We start from the raw sequence: 24,986 nt of genomic DNA, 5'->3' as shown, positions 1-24,986 counted from the left end.
GAATCCTTGTGCCGATGCGAACCAAAACTTTCTTCTTCATTTGATATTGTAGTATTTGACGATTAGATTGAAAAAAAGAGTAGGAACTTGCAGATTCCAGACAGTAAGAACAAAGTGTTGATATAGGGAAAAAAACACTTCAATTAGGAAAGGGTTAATTATAGTAGTACACTCATGATAACCCCCACTTGTGGAAGAGCCCACTTGTAGTAAAAGCTCGTTGGGAGAGTTTTGTTGAGTTGGGTGAGTTTATTTAGCTGTAAATTGAGGGCTTGGGCAAGTCCTTGACGATACCGCAGAGGCCGGCATTGAGGGGGATGTTGTATTCATCCCTTAGCGACTTTTCGGGGGAGAGAACACTAACGTAAAGCTGCTGACCCAGGTACCTCCTCTCCCAGTTCTCCGACCTTATGTTCCACATTCCCGCATTGTCGAATGTTAGTAGGATTGCCGACCACGAGTTCGGGTAAACCTGCACTGTGTGCCTGCTCACTGCATCGAGCAAGTTGTAGTTCTCTCTCTTTGCAGGTGACCACCTCCCTGGCTCAGTTCTGGCAGAGTTTCATAACAATGGCGGAACGTTAGAAGGGCAGTCACTGAATGAGTGAGGAAGAAGAGGAGAAAAGAGTAAAGGGGGCTTACGCTACGGCGAAGAAGGAGTAACCGTCTAAGTGGTATGACTGCATGCTCTTCTCGTGGTTCTCGAAGATGACCTCAACGAATGTACGGAAGGTAATGTTGAGGACATTCGGCTCGACGGTCAATCCCGTGATCTTGCCTGCAGGCTCATCCTTGATGACGTTGTACTTGAAGACCTTCTCGGCCATCTGGAAGTACTCAGCAAGCTTCAATGGAGTCTCGGTATCGATGTGGGAGACACCGTTGAATCCAAACCTAAGCTTTCTATCCACAACCTTCTGGGAGTTGACGAGCTTGATGGTTCGGGTGATGTTGATCTTCCCGTAATGGTACGAGCCCTGAGGGTTTGGCCTGGCTGCACTGGCGGTCAGGTTCCACCTGAAGGACCTGAACTGGTTCAGTGACCATGCCCATCCGACCGGTGCCTTGGGAAGAACAGGAGAAGCCTGGCCTTGTCCCCCTTCGTACCGGATCAGACCGGTGCCACTCAACTGCTTCTTGAGAAACCGTGAGGAAGCGACCATGTAATAATCAGTAGCGGTCTGGTCGGCAGTCACGAGAACGGCAAAACACTGCCCGACATGGACGTCGAGGGAGTCGTAGTCGTTCTGGAGAACGTGAGAGCCTTCCATCTCTACGAGCTTCATCTTATGGTTCTGGATCCTGAAATTGAGAGTGGACTTGAACCCGACATTGCAGATCCTGTACTTGTAGGTCTTCCCGAGTTTCATCGTGAACAAAGGCTGATCCTTCCCATCCATCTTGGCAGATTTTCCGTTGATGAGGACGCCGTCGGGGGACCCGAGGGCACGGCCGCTGTCGAGGAGGTTCTTGAGGGAGGTGTGGGATTTGGTGTACCAGTCGGAGATGAGGACGGTGTAGTCATCCTCGGGGTCGGGGTAAGGGACGGGGATGAGAAGACGGCTGTTGACACGGAGGCCGCCGAATCCACCGGAGAAACGGTGGAGGGAGGTGGAAGGGTAGTAGAAGTAGCTTCCGATCTGATCCTTGGGCTGGAAGTGGTATGTGAAGTTCTGCCCGGGCATGATGGGGCATGTCGTTGCGGGCAGCCCGTCTTGCCAGCAGTTCTTCCTGTGCTGGATCCCGCTCCTGCCATGTCATCATTTCCACGTGTCATTTGTCGAAATCGAACCCAATGATATAATATTTTTTAATAGAAATCGAATATAAAAATAATTTGAAAAAACTAAATCTAAAAAATTAAATTCTTTTATGAATATAAATGGGAACGAAATAGAAATCTTTTACGAGTAAAAAGAGAATGGAATTCAGGAATTGATTTCTATATAAATACAAAATTGTTATAATTTTTTAACTTTTTAGTATGAAAAATAAATTATTATGAATTTTTTAAATCGAAAAAATTGTGAACCAAATATACAAAGAATAACAACAAATCTAAACCTATTCAGATGAAATAACACATAATTATATATAAAAACTGTATGGTAATGTTTTTTTTTTATTTTGAAAAATACGAATATAAAAAATAAAATATATCGAAACCTAGAATCAAACCCATATTTGTTACAATTAATCTAAATGGAAACACGCACCAGTGGAGGAGGAAGGGCTCGTCGAGGTTGTTGAAGACATTGATGACGATGTTGTTGTTGGAAGTGGAGTTGATGTTGGGACCTGGGAACTGACCGTTTATCAGAATCACCTGTTGTGGCACTCCCAGCGGAGATGCTGTTCCGTACGATACGTTCCACGTGTAATAAAAGTACGGATCTCCCGCCTTCACCGCCGCCACCGCCGCCAGACACAGCACCGCCGCCAACATTATCTTCCCCTCCATCCGCCCTTTTTATAAATTTTTTTAATTAATTAATTAACCCTTTTCCTAACCAAAAAAATAAATTAAATAGATATTATATTTTTTTTATTGTTCCTCAAAAGCAAGGGGAAACTGAGTTCTCCTGCTCTTGACGATTCTTCAAACTTCCCCAATGCAACCGTATTTATACGGCGTAGCCCACTAATTCTACGCCCTTCCACGTTTTGCGCTTTATCTCTGTATCTCATATATATATATATATATTTATTTATTTATTTTAATTTTGTTGAACGAGCACCACTCGGATCTTTTCCTAATTTTGGAACGAAAGACTTGGCTACACGGAAAATACACAAAACTCTTGTTTGGAATTCTTTCACGTAGATTGATGAATTAAGAGAGACTTTTGCTGTCATGTTGTGTGAACACATGATGCACACGACTTTATATTTTTTACGATCGAATGAGTTTAGAGAATTGATTTTTAATACAAATTTTTAGTATGTAAAGAAAATTAAATTATATATATATATCAAAAAACAATAATAATAATAATAATAATAATAATAATAATAATAATAATAATAATAATAATAATAATAATAAAGTTGGTCCATGCATGTTAATGCACGTACACTAAATCAAATCCCTTTGAAAAAATATATATAAGAACACCCAAACTATATATATATCTTGTAACTAGATAAATTAAGAACTTTAGTTTTTGTTATATTGAGTATTTTCCGTTCCGATTTCGAACCTCGATTAAATTTGGGGAGAGGGTGTATATACCAAATTATATGGCTAAACCTCGACTCCGAGATTAATTCTGAGCATTGGTTCATGACACTCAGTTAACAAAAAAAAAAAAAGATGATACACCGTCCCTAGTTCTCTTCTCCCTACACTAAAAATAAGTTCTCCACAATATAATTATAAACAAAATTAAAAATAAAAGGGGAAAAAGGGGACCCGCAGAAATAAGAACACCCAAAAATAGACAGAGACAGAGGTGTGGTTTTTTGTTTATACGGACGAGCGGAAGAGGGCAATGAGAGGGCCGAAGAAGGCGAGAAATTCAAGGAAACTCACCCATCCCATTCTCCAAATTTCCCTTTATAAAAACACCAAATTGATGCCGAATACTCACAAATCCGATCCCCCAAAAAAAAATACAATTAATAATTTTTAAAAACCCCCCAAAAAAAAAAGAAAAAAAACGAAAAAAAAGTTTGGGTAATGGGAGGGGTGAAATTCGTGGCGGTGCTGCTATGTATGGTGGCGGCGGCTACGGTGGAGGTGAAGGCAGAGGATCCGTATTTCCACCACGTGTGGAACGTGACGTACGGAACAGCATCTCCGCTGGGAGTTCCACAACAAGTGATTCTGATCAACGGTCAGTTCCCCGGTCCTAACATCAACTCCACCTCCAATAACAACATCATCATCAATGTCTTCAACAACCTCGACGAGCCCTTCCTCCTCACCTGGTATTCTCTCTCTATATATATACACACACACATATATCCATCTTTAAAAAAAAAATTAGAATCAAAGTATAGTTAAAAGGATACGGTTAATTTAGATTATCTAAGTTTATAGTTATGGACCAAATTAACATCTTATAAAAAAATGTGGAATACATTATAAAATTTTCTAATTTTTATGAATAGAATTAGAAATCAAAACTTTATAAAACTGTACCGATCCCTTGTTAAAATATAAATTAATCCTCTCAACTCTCGATCCATTCTATTCGCGAATGAATCCATCTAAGATTTTGTTTCATCATTCGATTATATTTCTTAACAAATTCAACATTTTAAAATTTATAAAAAAAATATATAAAATTTTGATTATGGATTGGTATTTTTCCATACAGGAACGGGATCCAACACAGGAAGAACTCGTGGCAAGACGGGACATCAGGCACGATGTGTCCGATCCCACCTGGCTCCAACTTCACCTACCATTTCCAACCCAAAGACCAGATCGGAAGCTACTTCTACTTTCCGACCACCGGCCTCCACCGCGCCGTCGGCGGCTTCGGCGGTCTACGTGTCAACAGCCGTCTCCTCATTCCCGTCCCTTACGCCGACCCTGAGGACGACTACACTGTCCTGATCGGCGACTGGTACACTAAATCTCACTCCGCCTTGAAGAAATTCCTCGACAGTGGCCGTTCCCTCGGCCGTCCCGACGGCATTCTCATCAACGGAAAGTCGGGAAAATCGTCCGACGGCCCGATCTTCACCATGAAACCCGGAAAGACATACCGTGTAAGGATCTGTAACGTGGGGATTAAGACATCTTTGAACTTCAGGATACAGAACCATAAGATGAAGCTTGTCGAGATGGAAGGATCGCATGTTCTTCAGAACGATTACGACTCTCTGGACGTCCATGTCGGCCAGTGTTACGGGACCATCGTGACCGCCGACCAAGACCCGAAGGATTATTACATGGTGGCTTCGACCAGGTTCTTGAAAAGTGTCCTGACCACGACCGGAGTTATCCGGTACGAGGGCGGGAAAGGCCCGGCTTCGTCCGAGTTGCCACCGGCTCCGGTCGGATGGGCGTGGTCACTGAACCAGTTCAGATCCTTCAGGTGGAACCTGACCGCCAGCGCAGCCAGGCCGAACCCTCAGGGCTCGTACCATTACGGGAAAATCAACATCACCCGAACCATCAAGCTCGTGAATACTCAAGGAAAAGTCGACGGAAAACTCAGGTACGCAATGAGCGGAGTTTCCCATACCGATCCCGAGACACCGGTGAAGTTGGCCGAGTACTTTGGGATGGCCGGCAAGGTTTTCAAGTACAACGTTATCTCGGACAACCCTAGTTCAGACCAGATCAAGAACATCAAGATTGAGCCCGTGGCATCTACCAGTACACCTCGGACTTTTAGTTGCAGAGACTGCAAGCATCACAAGAATATAAACCCAATTCAATTTCACACTTCCTGTCTTCTTCGGATCAATGCCTCATCAAGCGTTAACAAATTACCTCCAGGTACAGACAGCCGCTAAGCAATTGTGCCAGGTTAGCTTGAAAAAAGAGCGTCCAGTCTTGGCACATTGACGGTTACGCATTCTTCGCTGTCGCGTAAGTACACGCCATCATAATTTCTTGCATCACAAGTAACCCTAAAAACCCTAATTTCCTTGCCAAACACGCAACCTTTCAAACAAACAAAGGATCCATCTTCTACGTACATCCATGAAACGTGCATATATATGTACATAGACGACCAAACTCCAGACTTGAACATTTTCATGTCTGATACATACATATACATGTATATATATACACACGCAGGATCGAGCCGGGGAGGTGGACACCGGAGAAGAGGAAGAACTACAACCTGTTGGACGCGGTGAGCAGACACACAGTGCAAGTGTTCCCAAAGTGTTGGGCGGCGGTCTTAATGTCATTCGACAACTGCGGAATGTGGAACGTCAGATCTGAGATGACGGAGAGGAGATATTTGGGACAACAGCTTTACCTCAGCATTCTCTCCCCGGAGGCTTCCCTTAGAGATGAATACAACATGCCCGACAACAGCCTCCAGTGTGGTCTCGTCAAGGGCCTGCCCAAACCTAAGCCTTACGCTGGAGCCTAATTATGGTTTTTTTTTATTATTATATCGATTGTTGAGGCATTTGATTCGGACCGACTCAGAAATGTTTCTTTTGTTTTGGTCTTTTGATTATTTTGGATGTGGACCCTATTTAATCTTATGATTTAAAGGATGTATATGGTTATTCATATACATATTCATGAATTGAATTCAGATGCATGTTTGTATGTATGTCTATCACTACCCAGAGTTCTTTTTTTTTTCCTCATATTGTTAACACATAACTTCAATGAAATTCGCTTGTTCTGAATTCTTACAGTATTGTTATTATACATTGTATTTTATTTCTTCTCCTTCCTTTGTTGTTACACATTTATGAATATGATGGTCCAAACCTGAGTATCAGAGAGCCTAAAACGTGTGAAACCAAAACCCTAAAACCAGCCACTTTGATTCACAACATCCGGACATAAGGAATAATTTACAAGATGCGTACATCAAAGAGGATGGTTGCAGATTTCATCGTTACAAAGAGATTCAGCGGTGTAAATGCGTATGGAACTCCCACCCGTCGTAGCATCCAAACTCGCAACCGTCAAAACACAACGTGAGCCATGGTCTCTCCCCGCTTACCCTAGCCGTGACCACGTCTTTCCGGCCTGCCAACCGTGTCTGACCCAGCCCGAGCCAATGCAGACCAGGGAACGAGGGTTTGCTCAACCATCTCAAGGCACCAGCCGAAAGGCTGACACAGTTATGGACATCGAGCTTACGCAGTTGTTTCCCTCCTCCTGGATTCCTTCTCCTTGTACCCAGTGTCTCTATCGAATAATCAGTAACGTAGAAGCAGCTTCTGAGGCACAGTTCGGTTAGTTCCTTACAAAAGAGAGAGATGGTGCTAACGGTTCTGTCCGTTATTCCCGACATGTGACCCAAATCAAGGGTCGACAAGGTTTTGCTCATTGTACCGTCGCTTTTCAACAGAAAGGATATTCCTCTGTCACTGACCCTCTTGCAGCCTCGGAGGGATAATCGGGTGATGGGCACGTCTGCCTTACTAAGAGCAAACAGACCTCCATCTGTTACATCGGCTCCCATGAGATTCAGACAAGTTAACTTTCTCAGGGATGATACGGATTGGAGGCATGAATCAGATATGCTTCTGCAGCCCCCCAAGTTAAGCACCTCTAGATTGCTGCATAACGCCACTTTCTTCACGGCTTCGCTGGTTATGAGAGGGCATGAGGAAAGTCTGACCTCTTGAAGAGAACAGGAAGCTCCAGTGATGTCGTGGAATGCCAAATCAGACAACAAGAATGCACCTTGAACTTCAAACTTTTTCAAGTTCCGACATGAGTGAAGGAGAGAGGCAAAACCCGCGTCGCTGACTTTTGGGAAACCCCCAAGTCTCACTGACTCTAGACCCTTGCAAGCCTCAGAAAGGAGAAAGATACCCATGTCGTTTATTCTTTTGAATGATATCTTACGGTCACAAGAAGTCCGTACCAGAGAGAGGCTTGTAAGTCGTTGACAACAACCCAAAGACTGAAGCCCCGTGTCTGTCAAGTCATTTTGCGGAAATGGTTCCTTTTCAGGACAGTCTTCCAAGTCCAGAGTGACAAGTTGAGGTAGAGAACCCGTGATAGCTATGATTAGCCTGTCAGATATCAAGTCTAACACAAGCGACAGGCTTTGCAAAGAGAATAAAGGCGAAAGAGAAAGCGGGGCACTATAATTGGTTCTAGAGAGAAAATTCCCAGTAACTTTGAATCTGTTCATGAGAAGAATTGCCTCGGACTCCAGCACTGGCTGTAACCTCAGAACTTTGACTGTTTCTGGCAAGAAGAACCTAATTGACTGGAAAGTAGTGGCATCTACCAGTACACCTCGGACTTTTAGTTGCAGAGACTGCAAGCATCACAAGAATATAAACCCAATTCAATTTCACACTTCCTGTCTTCTTCGGATCAATGCCTCATCAAGCGTTAACAAATTACCTCCAGGTACAGACAGCCGCTAAGCAATTGTGCCAGGTTAGCTTGAAAAAGAAGGGGTGAATCCTGGTCTGCCAATTCCAGGGTAAGAACCCTGTTACATTTCCAAGGTGTACACATAATTATTCACTGTCACAAATAATCCTAGCTCCATAGAGTCAAAACAGACACCAGGAACATGATAACTCAACCTTGGGAAACATGAAACACAATGCTAAAGAATAATAATTGATGGTGGTCACTAAGCTACTGGAAAAGTTTGAGCAACCTTCTACACTACCGCCTCGAAAGATTGTCATATTCCACATCTTTACACGATTAGGCATATCCTTATTGATCAAAATTGATCATTAGTCTCAACCCAAGTACTGACTTTGGAATCGAAATGCCGATCATTAGCCTCTCTAGGTAAAGACACTCAGAAGAACTTAAATTTCACAGCAGGAACGGTATTTGAAGACCTTACATAGGAGAAATAGCACACACACATCGTAACAAGCATGAATATTTCATGAAGGTACCAATCCTATCTCACGTAAACGAGGAAAAGTACCGGAGATTTGGGCAGCTCTGGCCAATGGAAGTAAGCACCGAGGAGGAGAGAAGTGAACACCTAAGCAGGTGAAGCTCCCGCAGATGCGGTCCAAGAACTCTACCGATGGCGGCGGCGTCAAGGCGGAGACAGTTAACAGTTAGGGTTCTTAGTCCGACGCAGCCATGGAGCACGCGATTCAAAGTCTCATCGTCCAGAGACAAAATCTACCATTAAAAACATTAGTGAAGAAGATCAATCTCATTCGGGAAACATTTTGTGGGACGAAAAACGACGAATCGCAGAGAAATCGGAAGCTCACGGAGAGATCGAGAGAAGAGAGAGAAGGGAGAACGCCAGAGACGACGGCAGAGTGGAGCATGGTGGAGACGCACGCGACGGAGCAAAGAGTCTCGAGATCCAAACGCTTCAGTATCTCCTCCGTCAACACTGTTCTCGTCACCTCCTCCATGCCTGATTCTGATTTGTTCTTCAAATTTCTGGATGGTCTCCTCTTCACTCTTCAAGGCTTCAAGCCGATACGGACACGCGGAGGAGTGTTTGGTTACAGGTTTAGTCAGATCCACACCGATACGGATATGGGGAATGGTATTTGGTTATAGGTTTAGTCATATCCTGACTCGGTTAAGCACGACCCGAAGTACCCCCAACGAGCCCGGTACAAACATTGGTCCGGTTTGAGCTCTTCAGACAATGCGACAAAATAAATTCTTATCATGTAACGATGGTCAAACATTGTTAAACTGGGCACTATAATTCAAATTCTGTTTGAGATAACGAATCGAGGTTATCAAAGTATAAATCTTATATGGCTAATAAACCGAGAAAACAAAAGACCGGTTGACATCATATGAACCGGTAACATGAAAACTGATGGCCGGTTTGTTGGTAAATCAGGAAGCATGGAGAGGCCGGTTACCGAGAGACAGCCGATTCATAATTTCTTGGTATACAGATGAACCGTTGGAGAAGTTAAGAGAAGCCACTGCCGGTTCAACCTTCGATAACGTGAAAACCGATGACCGGTTCGTTGGTAAATGGGGAAGCTTGGAGAGGCCGGTTATGTATAGGTTAGCCAAACTGGTTTGGCGCATTCCAAGGTATCCCGGCTGCTGGTACCTCATACCGAGTTGACTGAGCGGTGAAGGCCTGGTTGACTGAGACTGAGCTGGAGGTCGTACCAGACCGAACCGGCCGGTCGAACCGGGGCGGCCGCATGTGCGCGGTGGAGGGACATCATGGTTGTGTTTCCCTTCGTACGTAGTGATGACTGATTTGATGTCTTGAGATGCTCTCTCGACATGTTTCCTCACATTGCAGCCTGGAGTCGTGCATTTGTAGTAACTCCTGCATCAATTTTTAAAAAAAAATACAAAAAACATAATAAAATCTATAGAATGTATAACGATTAATTATGATGTTTTTTTTTTCAATTTGAAATTAAGTAGTAGTTATATTAATAATAAAAAAAACCTTGGATTAGGATTGCCCTTGACGATCTTTTGGCCGTACTTGCGCCATCGGTAGCCATCGTCGAGGACGTCGACATCACTTGTGGTTTGAACAATGATCCTTGGCCTCCGAGCTGCTCTTGTGGCTCCAATCATACTCGACAGTTCAAGTTGTTTCCTGTATTTCGACGATAAGTTTAGCTTGAAACGGTAATGATTTTCGGTTTACGAATATCGTGTAATTAAGATAGATTTCGCTTCGGAATTTTGTTAAGAATTTTTCTATTTGAAGATTAAATGATACCGTTGTAGGAAAGGATCGTAGAGCGACATTTGCGTAACGACACATCTATTTCCTTAAACCAATTTGGTTTTATACTCGGAATGTCTATAATGGAAGCAATCTTTCTCATTCGAAACTTGATGGTGAAGTTTCGAGATATGAAGAAAGATTTGCACATGATATTTATTGATCTCAAAAAAGCTTATGATCGAGTACCAAGAGAGGTTTATGGTGGGTGGTAGAGCGTAGGGGAGTATCGGTAAGATACATACAAATATTGAAGGATATGTATGATGGTGCGACTACTAGTGTCCGGATAACAAGGGGTGACACATGAGATTTTTCTATCTCGATAGGGTTGCACCAAGGGTCCGCTTTAAGTATGTACCTTTTCGCGTTAGTCATGGATGAACTGACTAGAGATATACAGAAGGAAGTACCGTGGTGCATGATGTTTGCGGATGATATCGTGCTAATAGACGAGTCCAAAGAACGAGTAAATGGACAATTAGAGTTATGGAGGAGTACATTAGAGACTAAGGGTTTTAGCCTTAGTAGGACGAATACTGAATACATGCATTGTGACTTTAGTGGCAGGCGCTCTAGTGATGTTGGAGTTATCTTGTAAGGAATATCAGTACCTCAAAACCCCCATTTTAAATATCTTGGGTCAATCCTTCAAAAGAATGGGGGTTGCGACGAAGATGTTAGTCATAGAATAAAAACGAGATGGATGAAATGGAAGCCATGCGGCCAAGCTTTGTGATCGTAAGATTCCCCTACGATTGAAAGAAAAATTCTACCGTACCGTCATAAGACCTGCATTATTGTATGGTAGCGAATGTTGGGCGGTGAAAGGGCAACATATATCTACAATGAGTGTGGCCGAGATAAGGATGTTGAGATGGATATGCGGACACAAAAGGATGGATAGAATTAGAAATGAGATTATTATAAAAAAATAGGAGTAATAGGTATTGAAAAAAAGGTATGGGAAGGGCGTTTAAGATGGTTTGTACATGTATAACGTAGGCCAATAGAGTTACCGGGTAGAAAAGTGTAGAGTATAGGTATAGGTTGAAAAAAAATGAAGAGGTAGACCTAGACTTACTTGTGAGCGTTCATTAGAAACGATTTGGAAGTGTTGCAGATTCCGAAAGAGTTAACCCGGGACCGAAATGAGTGAAAAAGAAGGATTCATGCGGCCGACCCCAAATAAAATTGGAAATAAGCATGGGCGGACCCATGTAGAAGATAGTGGGGGGCATTGACCCCCACTTTTAAATAAAAAAATAAGTATTTTCTTTATAAATTATATAAAGTTTTAATTAAAATCGTTCAATATCCCCGTAATAAAATTAATTTTGTTTCTCCAATTATAGTTTATGCCCCCAATTAATGTTGTTGTAGTTGTAGTTGAAGATTAAATGATACCCTTCATTTTGAAGGGTATGTGATCATTCATCTTATATCTCTTTTCAATTGCTAAAGGCATCCCCATTTTGTGAGAGAAAAAAACTATTATATATATATATATATACTTATCATATTCTGGATCGTGAAATAATAATTCCAATTTCAATAATCGAAATTTGACCAAAGATTTTAATCAATCACATGAAACGTGTATCTTTGATCTGTCTCTTAAAATTTTCTTACGAATTTGAACGCACCTTTTCTTTGGTTTGGAGGAATTGACCTCTTCTCCTTCACTGCCATGGACAGTGCGATTGTAGCTGCCGCCATGATCAGCATGATCATCATCATCATCACCATGATCGTCATCGTCATCATCTTCAGCTTCGTTGGAAATCAATAATGGAGAATCTGCCGGATCGAACTGAGCTTTCATCGATTCAGATGAGCTGCAATCTTCTCCTTCGTCCACCACTGCTTTGTCATTATTTCCTGTCACAAAACGTAACACAAGACTTCGATAACATAACAAATTAAACATTTTAATTGAATTAACATAATGGTGCATATATTATATGGTGTATATATGTAAATCGGTGGATATTAATTCACACCCAACCTCTCATCTTGTCCTCTGATGAACACATATCGGTATCTTGGGTCTGAGGGTTGTTTATAGATGCTCTTAAAGTATGATCATTTACATTGTCGGCTCCGGGATTCTTGTTTATCGACCATGAGGCCTCGATCTTGAAGAAAACGACGACGTTATGAATCCATCGATCGATGTAAATTAAAATGTGAATCAAACTCTGGTTAGGGTCAAATATTGCAGATGAAACATAACCAATACATATTAACCAACAACTTACATTGGTTTTTGTCTCTTGGGCAGACATCGCAAAGGATGATGAGAGATCGACATTGTTTTCACCGACTGTTTCCTTAAAGAGCGATTTACTTCCATTACCAGTAGCAGGCGGAGACAAATGAACCTAAGAATTATTAATAACTCAGATAACCGAAAAAACCCGAATCCAAGAACCAATAATGTGGAAAACCGTACGTATTTAGGGACGACAGAGATAGGTATATAAGAGAAATGATGTAAATACATTGTTTGTAACCTAGGTTTAGACATTGTATATTTCTGTATAATATATATACGATGTATATACACTCTCTATGAATTAAAATACAAGGAAATACGTATCTTATTGGCGTACCAGTGGATTAGAAAGCATGACCGGAGATTGGAGAAGAAAGGTTGGGCTGAAGCCAGGTGAGATTATGATGTAAGGAGAAGGGACAGTACTAGGACCAGAGTTCATGAAACAACCGAAAGGTCTTCTTACAATGTTGTCTGTGTTCAATCTCGGAGCACTGAATCCTCCCGTTCTCGCAGCTATTCTCTCGCTCAAATTCCCTTCACGACGTCGAGCCCTAGATCTCTGTTCATCGATTCCGACATGATCCAGTTTCTGAACATTTTCCGATGATTCCTTAACCTCGACGCCGTCCTTCGTGAACAGCAGCGTTCTTGGGCTAGGGCTGGATGGTGACCACTCGCCGAGTTCATCCATTCAGATCAAGAAATGATCCAATTTTTTTTATTAAAAAAAAACCCTAATCGCAAATTGTGGAATTCAAGTCAATAGGATATAAAAGTAATAAGCTTTGGATAGAAAACAATATTTATCATGGCATGAACATGTTAGGGTTTTCTTCATGATTCATCTACAGATATGTATGCATGCATGCATGAATGTGCGAGTGACACATCAAATGATTGATAAGTAAATATGATTTGAACTCTTTATCACCTTAATTATTGGTTGAAGAACAAAAAATAATAATGGGAGAGTTTTTTTTTTGTCTGTGTAAAAGGGTCAAGGGAGAATACAAAGTGATAAGATATGCATTATGGTTCCTCTTACTTATATTTATTAACTACGTCTCCCTTTTTTTTAAAAAAAGTAAATTAATTATGGGTTTGCAATTGTAATATTATGGTAACAATTTTTTGTAACGGTCAAGTGTCAAAAAAATGTGAATTACTTGCCTAATTTAGATGGTGCAATTTGTCATTTGCATTCCAAGATTTTTCTCCAATGTTTTTTTTTTTTGTCTAATTCTCAAAAACAATTTCAGCATATATTAATGTTTCGATTTTTTTATACGTATAAGAATGATTTTAGATATTTGCTGTGACATATTTTATAAACTAAATAATGGGCATAAGATCAGAATATTAGATGGGCAATATGTTAAATTTAATTTAGCATTTATCCTTTGTTGGCAAATAGGAATCAATCAAGTATGAACAGAAGGGTATGGAAGAAAAGACAAAAATAAGAAAAACAAATGTTGACCGAAATTATATAGCAATATAACAAAATGGTTATACGTAAAATTTTCCTTTTAGGGGGAAAGCAGGGAAATTCATGCATCTAAATCATATGAATATAACAGGGTGGTGTATTAACCACATGTAGAATATATAATATGTTTTTCCTACATAGAAATTTATAATTACTTATAAATATCTCTGTTTCCGAGGAAAAATATATCTTCAAACACTGTAAAAAACAAGATTTTATGAGATGTGGTGAAACAATAATTGCGTAACAATAGACCAGGAAAAAAAATGCAATACAAATTTCATAAATGCACGAATATAATGAACAGAAGAAAAAAAAGGACGCGTGAGACCCAAATTACATCCAAATTTATGAATAATAATAATAATAATAATAAAAGATAATCTCAAAAAAATAGTCAACTTTATAATTTTGATAAAAAATACCGAACTTTTATTTTTGTCAAATAAACATTAAACATTTTAAATAAATTTAAAAAACACTAAATTTTTTAAATGATCCAAAGAAATACATAAATTTTCATGTGATTGTCAAAAAAAATACTAAACTTTTTAAATAATTCAAAAAAATACATAAATTATATATAGTTGTAAAAAAAAACCAACGATAATAATTTGACATGTTTGCATCTCCATGTCACCTCATTAGTTTATTTTGACAATCCTAAAAAGATTAAGTGTTTTTTTACAAATTTTAAAAGTTTAATATTTATTTGATAAAATCAAAATTTTAATATTTTTTTATCAAAATTAAAAAATTCAATATTTTTTTGGATTTTTTTATAATAATAATAATAATAATAATAATGAAAAACTAAGACTTGAAGTGTCTTGAGAACATTGTAACTCTGATAAACTAGAATACCTTTTCGCTGTTTTGTTATATGATGGAAACAATGTTTCAGTTTTCATATACAAAATCTTCTAAAACTACGATGAACATTATTTTGGGGGTACATCTATATAACGTTTCCCTCTCTCTCCGATTGTATCGTATCCTTAATGGCCATTCAAACCAACGTCTTCGCGCATCTCTTTCGTCGATCTCCTACGTTTCATTTCATCTCTGCATTACGCAAAACAAAAGAAAGAAGAAACAAGAAAACCCCAGTTTAGCACTATTATGAACAAACATACAAACCAAATATCGATCTCGGTTCGGGTTGAGTTATATTTGGTTTCGATTAGTGCACATCATAAAAAAAAATTATAACAAGATCAGTTGAATCGGTTTGAATTCGGTCCGTTTCCAATTTTTTTCCTACAACAATACTCGTTTTCTCAAAACAATTTTTTTTGTTTTTTTATGTGGTTTGGTTCAATTAGCATTTGGTTTTCTCAGTTTTAAGAAAATCACAATGACTCGGTTTTTATATCAGATTCGGTTCAAATATGTAATATTCAGTTCGGTTATTCAATTATTAACCAAATTGGCCATCTATAGTTAAACGAGATTGCTATCTGAAATAACAAATAGCGAATGGGTAAAATATCCAAAATACCCTCCTTTTGTTAAATCTATTTCTGCACATATCCTCTTCCACGTGTGACCATGTGATGTGACCAGAATAAATATATGATCACATGATGGTCACATTAATCACAACGTTAAATTTTTTATGATTTCACCAAGTGATTAGTGTGATATGTAAGGTGTGACCATGGTGACTTGGTGTGATCACTATAAATTAAACGTTATGACCAATGTGAACATCATTTGATCATACAGTTATTCTGTTTACATGGTCACATGTAGAGGAGGATATGTGCAGAAGTAGATTTAACAAAAGGAGGGTATTTTGGATAATGCCCCTACCGAATGAGATCAAGACCCGAAAGTAGAAACATTTACCTGAGAAAAACCGAGATGGAATCGTAATAAAGAATCCCGACCAATCTCCGTCTCTTCTTTCCGTTACGAGGGTCCCCTCCTCCGCCGCTCCGTTTGACAACAGGCAACTGCTTAACGCCTCTAGCCTCCATCAACTCCATGGCAACTCCCACCGTCGTGTCTGGATAACACGTCAGTATTCCCCGTTCTTGACCTCGATAGGTTATTTTCCGTGTGCATACCAACGAGACAGGACTCGAATACTCCTACAGAAGAGTTTCACTCAGATGAGTTTAAATTCGTAACCGAGAAAAATTCATACAGATTTGTTTAAGAAGGTGTTTAACATACATCTAATGCTATTGGATCATTCTTGGATGAATACCGTCTGATGTCGCTGCTCGTTAGGATCCCGGCTAGCAAATCATCGTCATCAACCACGAGAACACAGTTCTGGCGGCTTTCCTTCAGGAATTTTCTCGCTTCTCTTAGAGTTGTACCGAGCGAAACATTCACATAGTTCTTCGACATTACCCGAGAAACCTGAAAACACCAAAACCAGACAGCATGTGTACTCGTTCTAGAAAGATAAATTACGAGAATCTAACACACGATGAAATCTTTGTATACGAGACCTTTACGCATTCCAGAATAGCTTCTTCGTCTAGGGTTTTGTGGTCAGTGTTCTCTATGACAGAAAGCTCCAGGGAATCAGCACCATCCGCCTGCCTCCATCCGCCTCCGTTTTTATGTTCGGCCGATGAAACGGAAGAATACCTTCTCCCTGTGTTCCGAACATCGGATGCATCGCCCTCTTTGCCTTGATTTGCCACTGAGGGAACCCATATTGCTAACCCAACAGCTCCCTGTTCATTGCAATCGATGAGGAAAATCATATCAAGAAAAGCTTAAAAGTGCCACAAATTCATAAAAAAAAAAAAATACAAATACTACAGTTCACCGAATTAATATTCTTCCTCGATATAAAATGATGGTTGCATTGCTCTTATCCTTTGTAAACTAGCTTGGGACTTTAAGGCCAACAAAAGGATGAAAGTTGGAGCATTCTAATATTGTTCTGATGAGTTTCCCCATGATATCCAGGAAAAAAAAGTTTATAACCCAACTCTAAGGGACAAGAAAAAAAAATTGAGAGGGGGTGGGGGAGAAGATTTACCATGAGAGGAAGCAGTATTCTATAATCTTTCGTCAGTTCGAATAACAGTAATACTGATGTTAAGGGCACCGAGCAGACCGAAGCTAGGGTTGCAGCCATTCCAACCTGCATCAGACTTTTTCACGTCACTGATCCGGTTATAACGAGTTGGGCAACACTGAAATCAGAAAGTTGCTATGAGATTAGCAAAAGAAAAAACTTACCAGGGCATAAGCTTGAGGCTGAGCAACAGCAGTGTTTCCGGGAATAGCTCTGTTGATGATTTCAGCTGCTGACCCTCCAAATACAGCGCCAATGGCAGCACCGATCATCAAACTCGGGGCATATAGACCGCCTACAAGCCCAGAGCCTTTGCACAGAGCAGTTGCCACTACTTTGGCAGCGGCTAACTGACTCAATAACCATATTCCAGGAGCTGATGCGCTCTTTCCCGTATGTAGAATTTCCTCAACATCTGAACCTCCAAATACAGCGCCAATGGCAGCACCGATCATCAAACTCGGGGCATATAGACCGCCTACAAGCCCAGAGCCTTTGCACAGAGCAGTTGCCACTACTTTGGCAGCGGCTAACTGACTCAATAACCATATTCCAGGAGCTGATGCGCTCTTTCCCGTATGTAGAATTTCCTCAACATTTGTGAAGCCCCAGTACAGAATTCCAGGGTACTTGAGAGCAATCATACCGGCACCTAAGCCACCCAATGCAGGGCAAACAATAGCAGGAAGGCCGAATTTGTCTTTGATGAAGTCAAATGACTTGGTAAACCATGTGACAAGGCGAGAAAACACAACGCTGACAGCACCACACAACATGCCTAATATCAGGTACAGAGGGAGTTCTGGAGACAAAAGTGAAAACACCCATTACAGTAAATAACATCGATCTTCAGTATTTTAATGTATCAAAGTACTTTATCATGGTTATCTATCCAATCAATCTCAGATCTCATACTACTCGGAAGTCAGAGAGGAAGTTAACAGGTTAAAAGAAACAAACCCGCAGCAGACTTCAAGTCGTATGAAGGGACCGTGAAAGCTGATTGAGTCCCCATCAATGCATTTGACACAGTAGATGATATAACAGAAGCCAAGATTATCATTGCAGTGGTAAATGGAGGCGAATTCTCGGCACGGAGAGGTCTTAAGACAGTCTCTATAGCAAAGAAACAACCAGCCACGGCTGCATTGAAACCTGAAGCGAGAAGAAAGAAAAGTCAAAAGAGGTGAATTCAGATACTTAAACATCAACGGCATAACGAAATTATATTGCTTTACTACTCCAGCTCCGGAATTAGTGGTTTCAAAAGAGGTATTATATTCAATATGATCAGAAAGATAACCTGATGCAATCCCAGAAGCTGCACCAGCAGCAGTGAGAGCTATTCTTCTTTCTCTATTGTTTTCCATCATGAGTGCAAACCCATTGGCGCATGATTTCCCAATATCAACGCTCGGTCCCTCAGGACCTAAGGAACATCCTGTACCGAGCGTCACAGCAGCTTGGATGGCCTTTATCGTGGGAAATATACCCGCAAGTAGATCAAGTCCTTGCCTCTGAGAAGAAGTGGATTGCCTGATTTGGTCTAAGATTTCAAGCAAACCATGCATCATTCCCACAATAACTCCTCCGGTAACAGGAATTAGAAGAATTCGATGCCAAGTATCTGCTAATCTCTGCAGACGAAGCCAAGCAGCACCCTCGTTCGGAGTACCAGCCCATGCCCACTCATGGATTACGTGAACCTAGACAAAGCAAATTCCACACACTATTCCACGAATCAGGAGGCAAACAGCTAAGCCCAGAATCTAATCCGTAATGATCGATCTGAGATGAGATAACAAAATGCGCGGCGTGATAAGCCAAAATCAAATTGAGAGTCGGAATTGTGATCGTACCCCTGAATTGAAGGCTGCGACGCATATGCCGGCGGCGACACCGATAAGACAGCCGATGAGCAGCAGAGCCCATTCAGGCGGAGCACTGTCGCCGAGAACATCATTACCTTCATCATGCCCGTGCCCGAAATGTCGGAAATCATGATGATCGTCGTCATGTGTATGTCCCACACTGGACGACAACGGCGAAGGAGGAGAAGAAGAAGAGGATGGATGGTGATGCTCTCGATCGACTCTGCTATTTTCCAGACGTGTGAAGCTTAGACGTCGTCCGGAGAGCGAAATTCCCCGATCCAAATGCTTGAACAGATCCCTAACTCCTACTCCACCGCCCCTGATCGGCGGAGACTGGGCTTCAACGTCGCGATCGTCGCAGACGCCGTCGCCGTCATTTGATCGCAAAAGATGCCTCTCCTCGCTGTACTCTCCAGCTCCTCCTCCCAACGACATATCTCTCATTCCTTGTCCCCGTCACGAACGCATCCTCCTCCTCTCGCCGCCTTAGATTTCCGACGAAATTCCGATCTCAGATTGAATCCACCATGGAAATGAATCTACAGCCTCGAAGATTCTTCCCCGATTTTTTCTCAGATTTAATCGGATTCCGAGCCCCTTTTTCCCGTTTCGATCGCAAGACGCTGTAGAGATCATGAATGAAACCTTCTTGACGATCTAGAGTGTCCGATAACTTGGTGGGCCTTATTGAACCTATTTTATTTGTACCTAATTAAATTGGGCTAAGCCCAAGAAATATATTCTCACCCATTAAGACGAACTTTTATATCAGCCAATTTAACGTTCCATTTTATTTATGGAAGATATAGTAAATTTGGACACTGATAAAGTTGAACGTCCAATATTCAAAACTAATTTCATAAAATAAATTATACTTTGGGCAGATTTTGTAATAACTGAACAAGTAATAATTTATGAAGTGAAACTTTGGTGGGTTGAATACGTGTATAAGATATTTTTTGGATGTTTTTTCTCGCCGTAATAATTAGGGTGGCTATTTCGATTATTAACCGAATAATCGAACCGCGAATCGAATTCGACATCAAAACCGAACGGTTATGATTTTCTTAAATCCGAGAAAAACTGAAACCGAACCGAATAAAAAATAACCGGAAAAACCGATAATTTCTTTAAAAAATGAACTTTTTTACCGAAATCGAACCGAAAAATAATTAAAACGAATGGTTATAGTTTTTCTATAGCCGAAATAATCGAACCCGAATATAACCAAATCGAACCCGAACCGAAACCCGAATTGTCCACCCGAGTAACAATTATTATTGTAAGATTTGTGTCTGTGTGTTTGTGCTGTGAGATGGGTATAGTTACACGTCCTTGTCGGTGTGACAATTAGATAGTACCAACGTGATATGGTCTAGTTTCTCTTTGGACGAAAAATAAAAATCTATGGCATTCCGTCAATCAATTAATTATTATTATTATTATTATTATTATTATTATTATTATTATTATTATTATTATTATTATTATTATTATTATTATTATTATTATTATTATTATTATTATTATTATTATTATTATTATTATTATTATTATTATTATTATTATTATTATTATTATTATTATTATTATTATATGTAATATACTTTGCTTACATACATATTAGTGGACGTATCTAAATTTCTAGTGATTACAAAAAAAATAATTTTTTTTAAAGTTGTTTGTTTCCCCTAACAACGTGATTGACCGCATTACCCACAAAAAAAGTGATTGACCGTATAGAAGTTTTGTCCCATAATGTATTTTTTCGTGCCGTTAGTGAATTATTCAGCACATTTCACATATGAAACTAGAATCTTTAATACTATTATTACTGATTTGTTTTAGTTATTTTATTTTATTTTTTTTATAAAAAATTATATATTAAATTTAACCGAATCAATGCGCATATAATCAAATTAAATTAAAACGGTATAATCAAAGTTTGCAATCCACAATCTGGCAAAGTCTCTCGATACGAACTGTAACAAATAATCAAAACATAAAAATGAACGCAGCCAAGAACACAATCTTTAAGTGGTCATAACCGATATAATGCACGTTTGGTCCGACAATAATAATTAAAACAAAAACAATCACAATAGAAATTTAATTAAAAAAAATATTTTTTCTGAAAAAGATCGAGATATTCTTGTACACATAAGACTACGCATGCATATTCATATATTCGTGGGGAATGAAGTTTGATAGACCGACCAAATCTCGTCCCATAATATATTATATTATATTATCAAGATTATAAGTGGTTATAATTTTTATTTTGAGTTTTTTTATTTTATTATTTAGTTTTTTGTTTTTAACTTTTTTGTTTTGGTTTTTGGTTTTATAGTATTTATAAATTCAAAAAATGGAGTTTTTTTATTTTTATTTCATCATTTCACAAAAATAGTTTTCTAAATTAAAAAAAATTACAATTAGATTTTAAAAAACCCAAAAACATGTTCCATTCAACCCCTAATTCTAAAAAAATTTATGTATCTCAGCTATATAGGATTTTATCATAAATCTTTATCACTCAAAATATGGTCTCCTTTATCTGTTTCAATTGTTTTTAATCGACATTTTTTAAAAATTACGAAAACATAATAATATAACCGGATTTTTCTCTTTTTGAATTATAATGATACCCTTTTTTTTCTCAACCAAAAAACACATTAATAACTAGGGATGACCATTTCGGATTTCGGTTCGGTTTTCGATTTGGTTATTTTGGTTCGGTTATTTCGATTATAAAAAAATCATAACCCAATGGTTATGTGAATTAAATCGGTTCAGTTTCGATTCGATTCAATTCAGTTTTAGCACAATAAAATTATAATCGAACGGTTAAATTTGGATCGATTGTTTGTTTTGGTTATATTCGGTTATAAATAAACACTAATATATATAAAATAAATTACAAAAAAAAAATATTTAAAAACTTCGAATTACATCATAATATTAATATTAATCCTTTAAAATTATCAATCTAAACCAAAATACACAATATTAATCTTTCAAAGTACTCAATCCAAATTTTAAATCATAAAATTTCTAAAAATATTCAAAAATTTCAACCTTCACTATTTTCTATCTTCATTTATTTCAAAAAAAATATAATAAATTAATATAATATATATATAAAAATAAGATTTTAATCAAATAAAAAATTAACTTTTTATTATTTATAAATTAAAGGTTGAGATATCAATAAATGTATGAAAATTGAAAGTAAAATTGTAAAAACATTACATAAATATTCAAAATTAAACACTAAAAACTAAATAAATACTAATAACCATTTGGTTAATCACAATTATTCAATTATTAATTGAACCGAATCGAATCTGAACGATTATTGAACTTGTTCAACCGATCGGTTGTTAAACGAATAACCGAACTAAACTGAACGATTATTGAACTTATTCACTTCGGTTCGATTCGCTTAATAACCGAAACGATACCTCTATTCATAAGGTTTAAATTAAAAGTTAAACGCACGTATACAGATAAATATAAAGTATGTGTATATATAGATATACATAATGGCAGTGTAAGTGGGTGTAGGACCCATGGAGCAGACAGACAAGTGCCGCGTCGCTTTCACTTTGAATATAAAATCTTTTGTCCGTTGTTCTTCCACCGTTTTTTTTTTGTTAAAACTATTACTAATGTAATGTTGGTGTCTTTTTTCTATTCAAGCTATGATCGCATTTGTTTATTTTATTATTTACCAAACGCAAGATTTTTCTTACAAGCTTACACGCGCACCACGCGCGCATACAACACGCAAATATATATATATATAATACTATATAATATATATATGCATCGATCGATATACGTGTCCTAATTTTAAAAATTCACAACTGTGAAGTACCATAAACTTCAATTTAAATGTGCCCACTATGACGAAAAAGAATTCCCTTAATACATATAAGGTATAAATGACAACAATATGTATGGATTTAATAATGCAAATAATCCAAACGCTGAAAAGTTCAAGTAAAAACGTTAGATTTTTTCAAATTACCCCTAAATTCATTTTTTTAGACATTTTTCAAGTGATAAAATCTGTTTGAAAATGACAACGATAGTACTATAGAATAACAATAAATGTTTTCCACTGATTGTTGCAAGTTGTTAAACAACTCATCATCGACTGAAACAACCTAATAATCACATCGCATTAATATTACAAAGGAAAATATAGAAAATCTACAAGTTTTTCGAAATATATATATATCAATTAATCCCCAATCGAGCGTATTTAATATGTGTTTTATTCAACGTTTGGTTGGCATTGTGGAAGTTAGAGAAAATTTAAAAAGACATTGGAAAATGTATAAGCAAATTAATTTTATAAGGAAAAAAATGAGTTGGTACGTCTGCACGACGTGGACGGGAGGGATTAACCTAATGTGGAGTGCATGTGCATGCATGCACGCATCTTTTTTGCATGCCCATTTCCAACATCCGAATATATTGAACTCTCTGATGATTTCACATTGTTATACATGCACCGATTATTGAATTCCTAACAATTCAAAACGGAATTTGATATAATTTTCTATATGATTTTGTCATTGATACATGATAATTTAACTTTCATAGAATCCAAGATTATAGTACATGGATGTGGTATTCCGAACTATGAGTGTTGTACCGTTTCGGTTATGATTGCGGGTGTCGACATTTTCACTGCGTTTTTTGGTGATTGTGGACGATTAGTAGTAACTGGTTGATAGTTTGTTGTTCATAGCGATTACGGGTGGTTGTTAGGGGAAACAAACAACTTTAAAAAAAATTATTTTTTTTGTAATCACTAGAAATTTAGATACGTCCACTAATATGTATGTAAGCAAATTATAACCACTTATGGTCCGATTTCATGTGTAAAACGGATTATGAGGACCGGCCCTTTGTGTTGGGAAAATTACGTTACCCACTCAACGTGGAAACAGAGGATGACGTCGACGATATTTAATGTGATTGTTGGAGGAAGCATAAGATTCCAAATTATTCAATGTTGTATAACGTACGGTCCTTATTCCAATTCGGTTATAAATTTATTTCTATCTAATTTCGGCCGGATTCTTTTACATGTTTAGACTTGTTTTCCCTATAAACTTCTAAAATATTTAATTAGGTTTTATTTATTTGTTAGAAACTATTCTTTCCCACCTCAAAATTGTAAGTGTGCTTCGTTATATATATATATATATATATATATATATAGTAGAAATCTTTAATTTTGATATATAAAGGAATCGTAAATATTTATAGAAACACATTAATGCTAAAAACTGTTAAAGACTTAAAATTAGACTGTTTAACTTCTTTGTCAACCCGTAACCTTTGGTTTCGAAGCTTCAATCACGTTTTCATGCAAATACAATAAGACATGCGTCATTACGTGTTACATATACGGGTATATATATATATATATACATGTATCTATATGTGCAGATGTTTGTGTTTGTTACTCAGTGTAAAATAATGATGGATAGGACAAGTGTGCTTACTGAGATATTTGCAGATATATCTGTTTCCGATAAATTTAAAAAGGTATAATTCCATTTAAAATCCTGTAATTTTCTCTCATCTCAATTTAAACTCTATACTTTTTTTTGATCCAAAAAAACATTGTACTTTTAAAAATTGTCAATTAAAACTCTATACTTTTAAAAATTGACAAATAAAACCCTGAACGAAAAACAATATTATTTAATGCTGACATGACATCCTAGTCATCTGCCACATCATCAATCCTTAATATTTAATAATTTAATTAATAAAAAAATAAAAATAAAATAATAATAATAAAAATAAAATTTTAAAAATTATATATATTCATAAAATTATACACATATATAAACATGTTTATAAAAATTTTAAAATTATATACATATATAAATATATTTATATATACATATATACATATATATACATATGATACATATAT

General features: G+C 38.0%; 4 protein-coding genes and 1 pseudogene across 5 annotated transcripts; 1 reads left to right on the top strand and 4 right to left on the bottom strand.

Moving 5' to 3' along the window:
* Positions 1-67: 67 nt before the first annotated feature.
* Positions 68-2,603, bottom strand: LOC104810309 (L-ascorbate oxidase homolog). Its single transcript, XM_010536539.2, has 3 exons — positions 2,217-2,603; positions 643-1,749; positions 68-551 (listed from the first exon to the last, which is right to left on the bottom strand). Exons 1-3 carry the CDS (start codon positions 2,459-2,461, stop codon positions 254-256), a joined length of 1,650 nt encoding a protein of 549 aa, XP_010534841.1. The 5' UTR covers positions 2,462-2,603; the 3' UTR covers positions 68-253.
* A 985-nt stretch (positions 2,604-3,588) lies between these two features.
* Positions 3,589-6,254, top strand: LOC104810310 (annotated as a pseudogene).
* A 181-nt stretch (positions 6,255-6,435) lies between these two features.
* Positions 6,436-9,107, bottom strand: LOC104810311 (F-box protein At-B-like). Its single transcript, XM_010536540.2, has 4 exons — positions 8,872-9,107; positions 8,571-8,776; positions 8,021-8,111; positions 6,436-7,931 (listed from the first exon to the last, which is right to left on the bottom strand). The coding sequence occupies exons 1-4, from the start codon at positions 9,019-9,021 to the stop codon at positions 6,561-6,563; spliced, it is 1,818 nt and encodes a 605-aa protein (XP_010534842.1). The 5' UTR covers positions 9,022-9,107; the 3' UTR covers positions 6,436-6,560.
* Positions 9,108-9,463: 356 nt separating this feature from the next.
* Positions 9,464-13,303, bottom strand: LOC104810576 (probable WRKY transcription factor 10). Its single transcript, XM_010536923.1, has 6 exons — positions 12,947-13,303; positions 12,593-12,715; positions 12,340-12,469; positions 11,978-12,212; positions 10,044-10,199; positions 9,464-9,917 (listed from the first exon to the last, which is right to left on the bottom strand). The coding sequence occupies exons 1-6, from the start codon at positions 13,301-13,303 to the stop codon at positions 9,464-9,466; spliced, it is 1,455 nt and encodes a 484-aa protein (XP_010535225.1).
* Positions 13,304-14,947: 1,644 nt separating this feature from the next.
* LOC104810312 (chloride channel protein CLC-f) lies at positions 14,948-19,638 on the bottom strand. 2 transcript variants are annotated; one of them, XM_010536541.2, is made up of 10 exons: positions 19,007-19,638; positions 18,451-18,853; positions 18,108-18,302; positions 17,569-17,949; positions 17,312-17,385; positions 17,109-17,213; positions 16,567-16,797; positions 16,283-16,474; positions 15,953-16,197; positions 14,948-15,166 (listed from the first exon to the last, which is right to left on the bottom strand). In XM_010536541.2, exons 1-10 carry the CDS (start codon positions 19,463-19,465, stop codon positions 15,100-15,102), a joined length of 2,352 nt encoding a protein of 783 aa, XP_010534843.1. In that variant the 5' UTR covers positions 19,466-19,638; the 3' UTR covers positions 14,948-15,099. The 2 variants fall into 2 exon arrangements, with proteins under 2 accessions (XP_010534843.1, XP_010534844.1); XM_010536542.2 differs by having other exon boundaries at positions 17,312-17,544; positions 17,728-17,949.
* Positions 19,639-24,986: the final 5,348 nt, after the last annotated feature.

The sequence above is a fragment of the Tarenaya hassleriana genome, unplaced genomic scaffold (genome assembly GCF_000463585.1).
Source record: "Tarenaya hassleriana unplaced genomic scaffold, ASM46358v1 Cleome18, whole genome shotgun sequence".
NCBI lineage: Eukaryota > Viridiplantae > Streptophyta > Magnoliopsida > Brassicales > Cleomaceae > Tarenaya > Tarenaya hassleriana.
The sequence above is the reverse complement of the archived record's forward strand: the minus strand, read 5'-3'. Positions and strand labels throughout refer to the sequence as shown.

Excerpts from the sequence above, each read along its gene's own strand:
- LOC104810311 (XM_010536540.2), bottom strand. The coding sequence starts at position 9,021 with ATGGAGGAGGTGACGAGAACAGTGTTGACGGAGGAGATACTGAAGCGT. Across the intron at positions 8,112-8,570 it reads CAGAGCTGCCCAAATCTCCG|GGTTCTTACCCTGGAATTGG; the intron begins GTACTTTTCCTC and ends GAAATGTAACAG. Across the intron at positions 7,932-8,020 it reads GCGGCTGTCTGTACCTGGAG|TCTCTGCAACTAAAAGTCCG; the intron begins GTAATTTGTTAA and ends TGATGCTTGCAG.
- LOC104810312 (XM_010536541.2), bottom strand. The coding sequence starts at position 19,465 with ATGAGAGATATGTCGTTGGGAGGAGGAGCTGGAGAGTACAGCGAGGAG. Across the intron at positions 17,214-17,311 it reads AGCCTCAAGCTTATGCCCTG|GTTGGAATGGCTGCAACCCT; the intron begins GTAAGTTTTTTC and ends AGTCTGATGCAG. Across the intron at positions 16,475-16,566 it reads CTATTCTGGAATGCGTAAAG|GTTTCTCGGGTAATGTCGAA; the intron begins GTCTCGTATACA and ends TGGTGTTTTCAG.
- LOC104810576 (XM_010536923.1), bottom strand. The coding sequence starts at position 13,303 with ATGGATGAACTCGGCGAGTGGTCACCATCCAGCCCTAGCCCAAGAACG. Across the intron at positions 12,470-12,592 it reads CCCAAGAGACAAAAACCAAT|ATCGAGGCCTCATGGTCGAT; the intron begins GTAAGTTGTTGG and ends GTTTTCTTCAAG. Across the intron at positions 9,918-10,043 it reads AAGGGCAATCCTAATCCAAG|GAGTTACTACAAATGCACGA; the intron begins GTTTTTTTTATT and ends AAATTGATGCAG.
- LOC104810309 (XM_010536539.2), bottom strand. The coding sequence starts at position 2,461 with ATGGAGGGGAAGATAATGTTGGCGGCGGTGCTGTGTCTGGCGGCGGTG. Across the intron at positions 1,750-2,216 it reads GAGCCCTTCCTCCTCCACTG|GAGCGGGATCCAGCACAGGA; the intron begins GTGCGTGTTTCC and ends ATGACATGGCAG. Across the intron at positions 552-642 it reads TACTCCTTCTTCGCCGTAGC|AACTGAGCCAGGGAGGTGGT; the intron begins GTAAGCCCCCTT and ends AAACTCTGCCAG.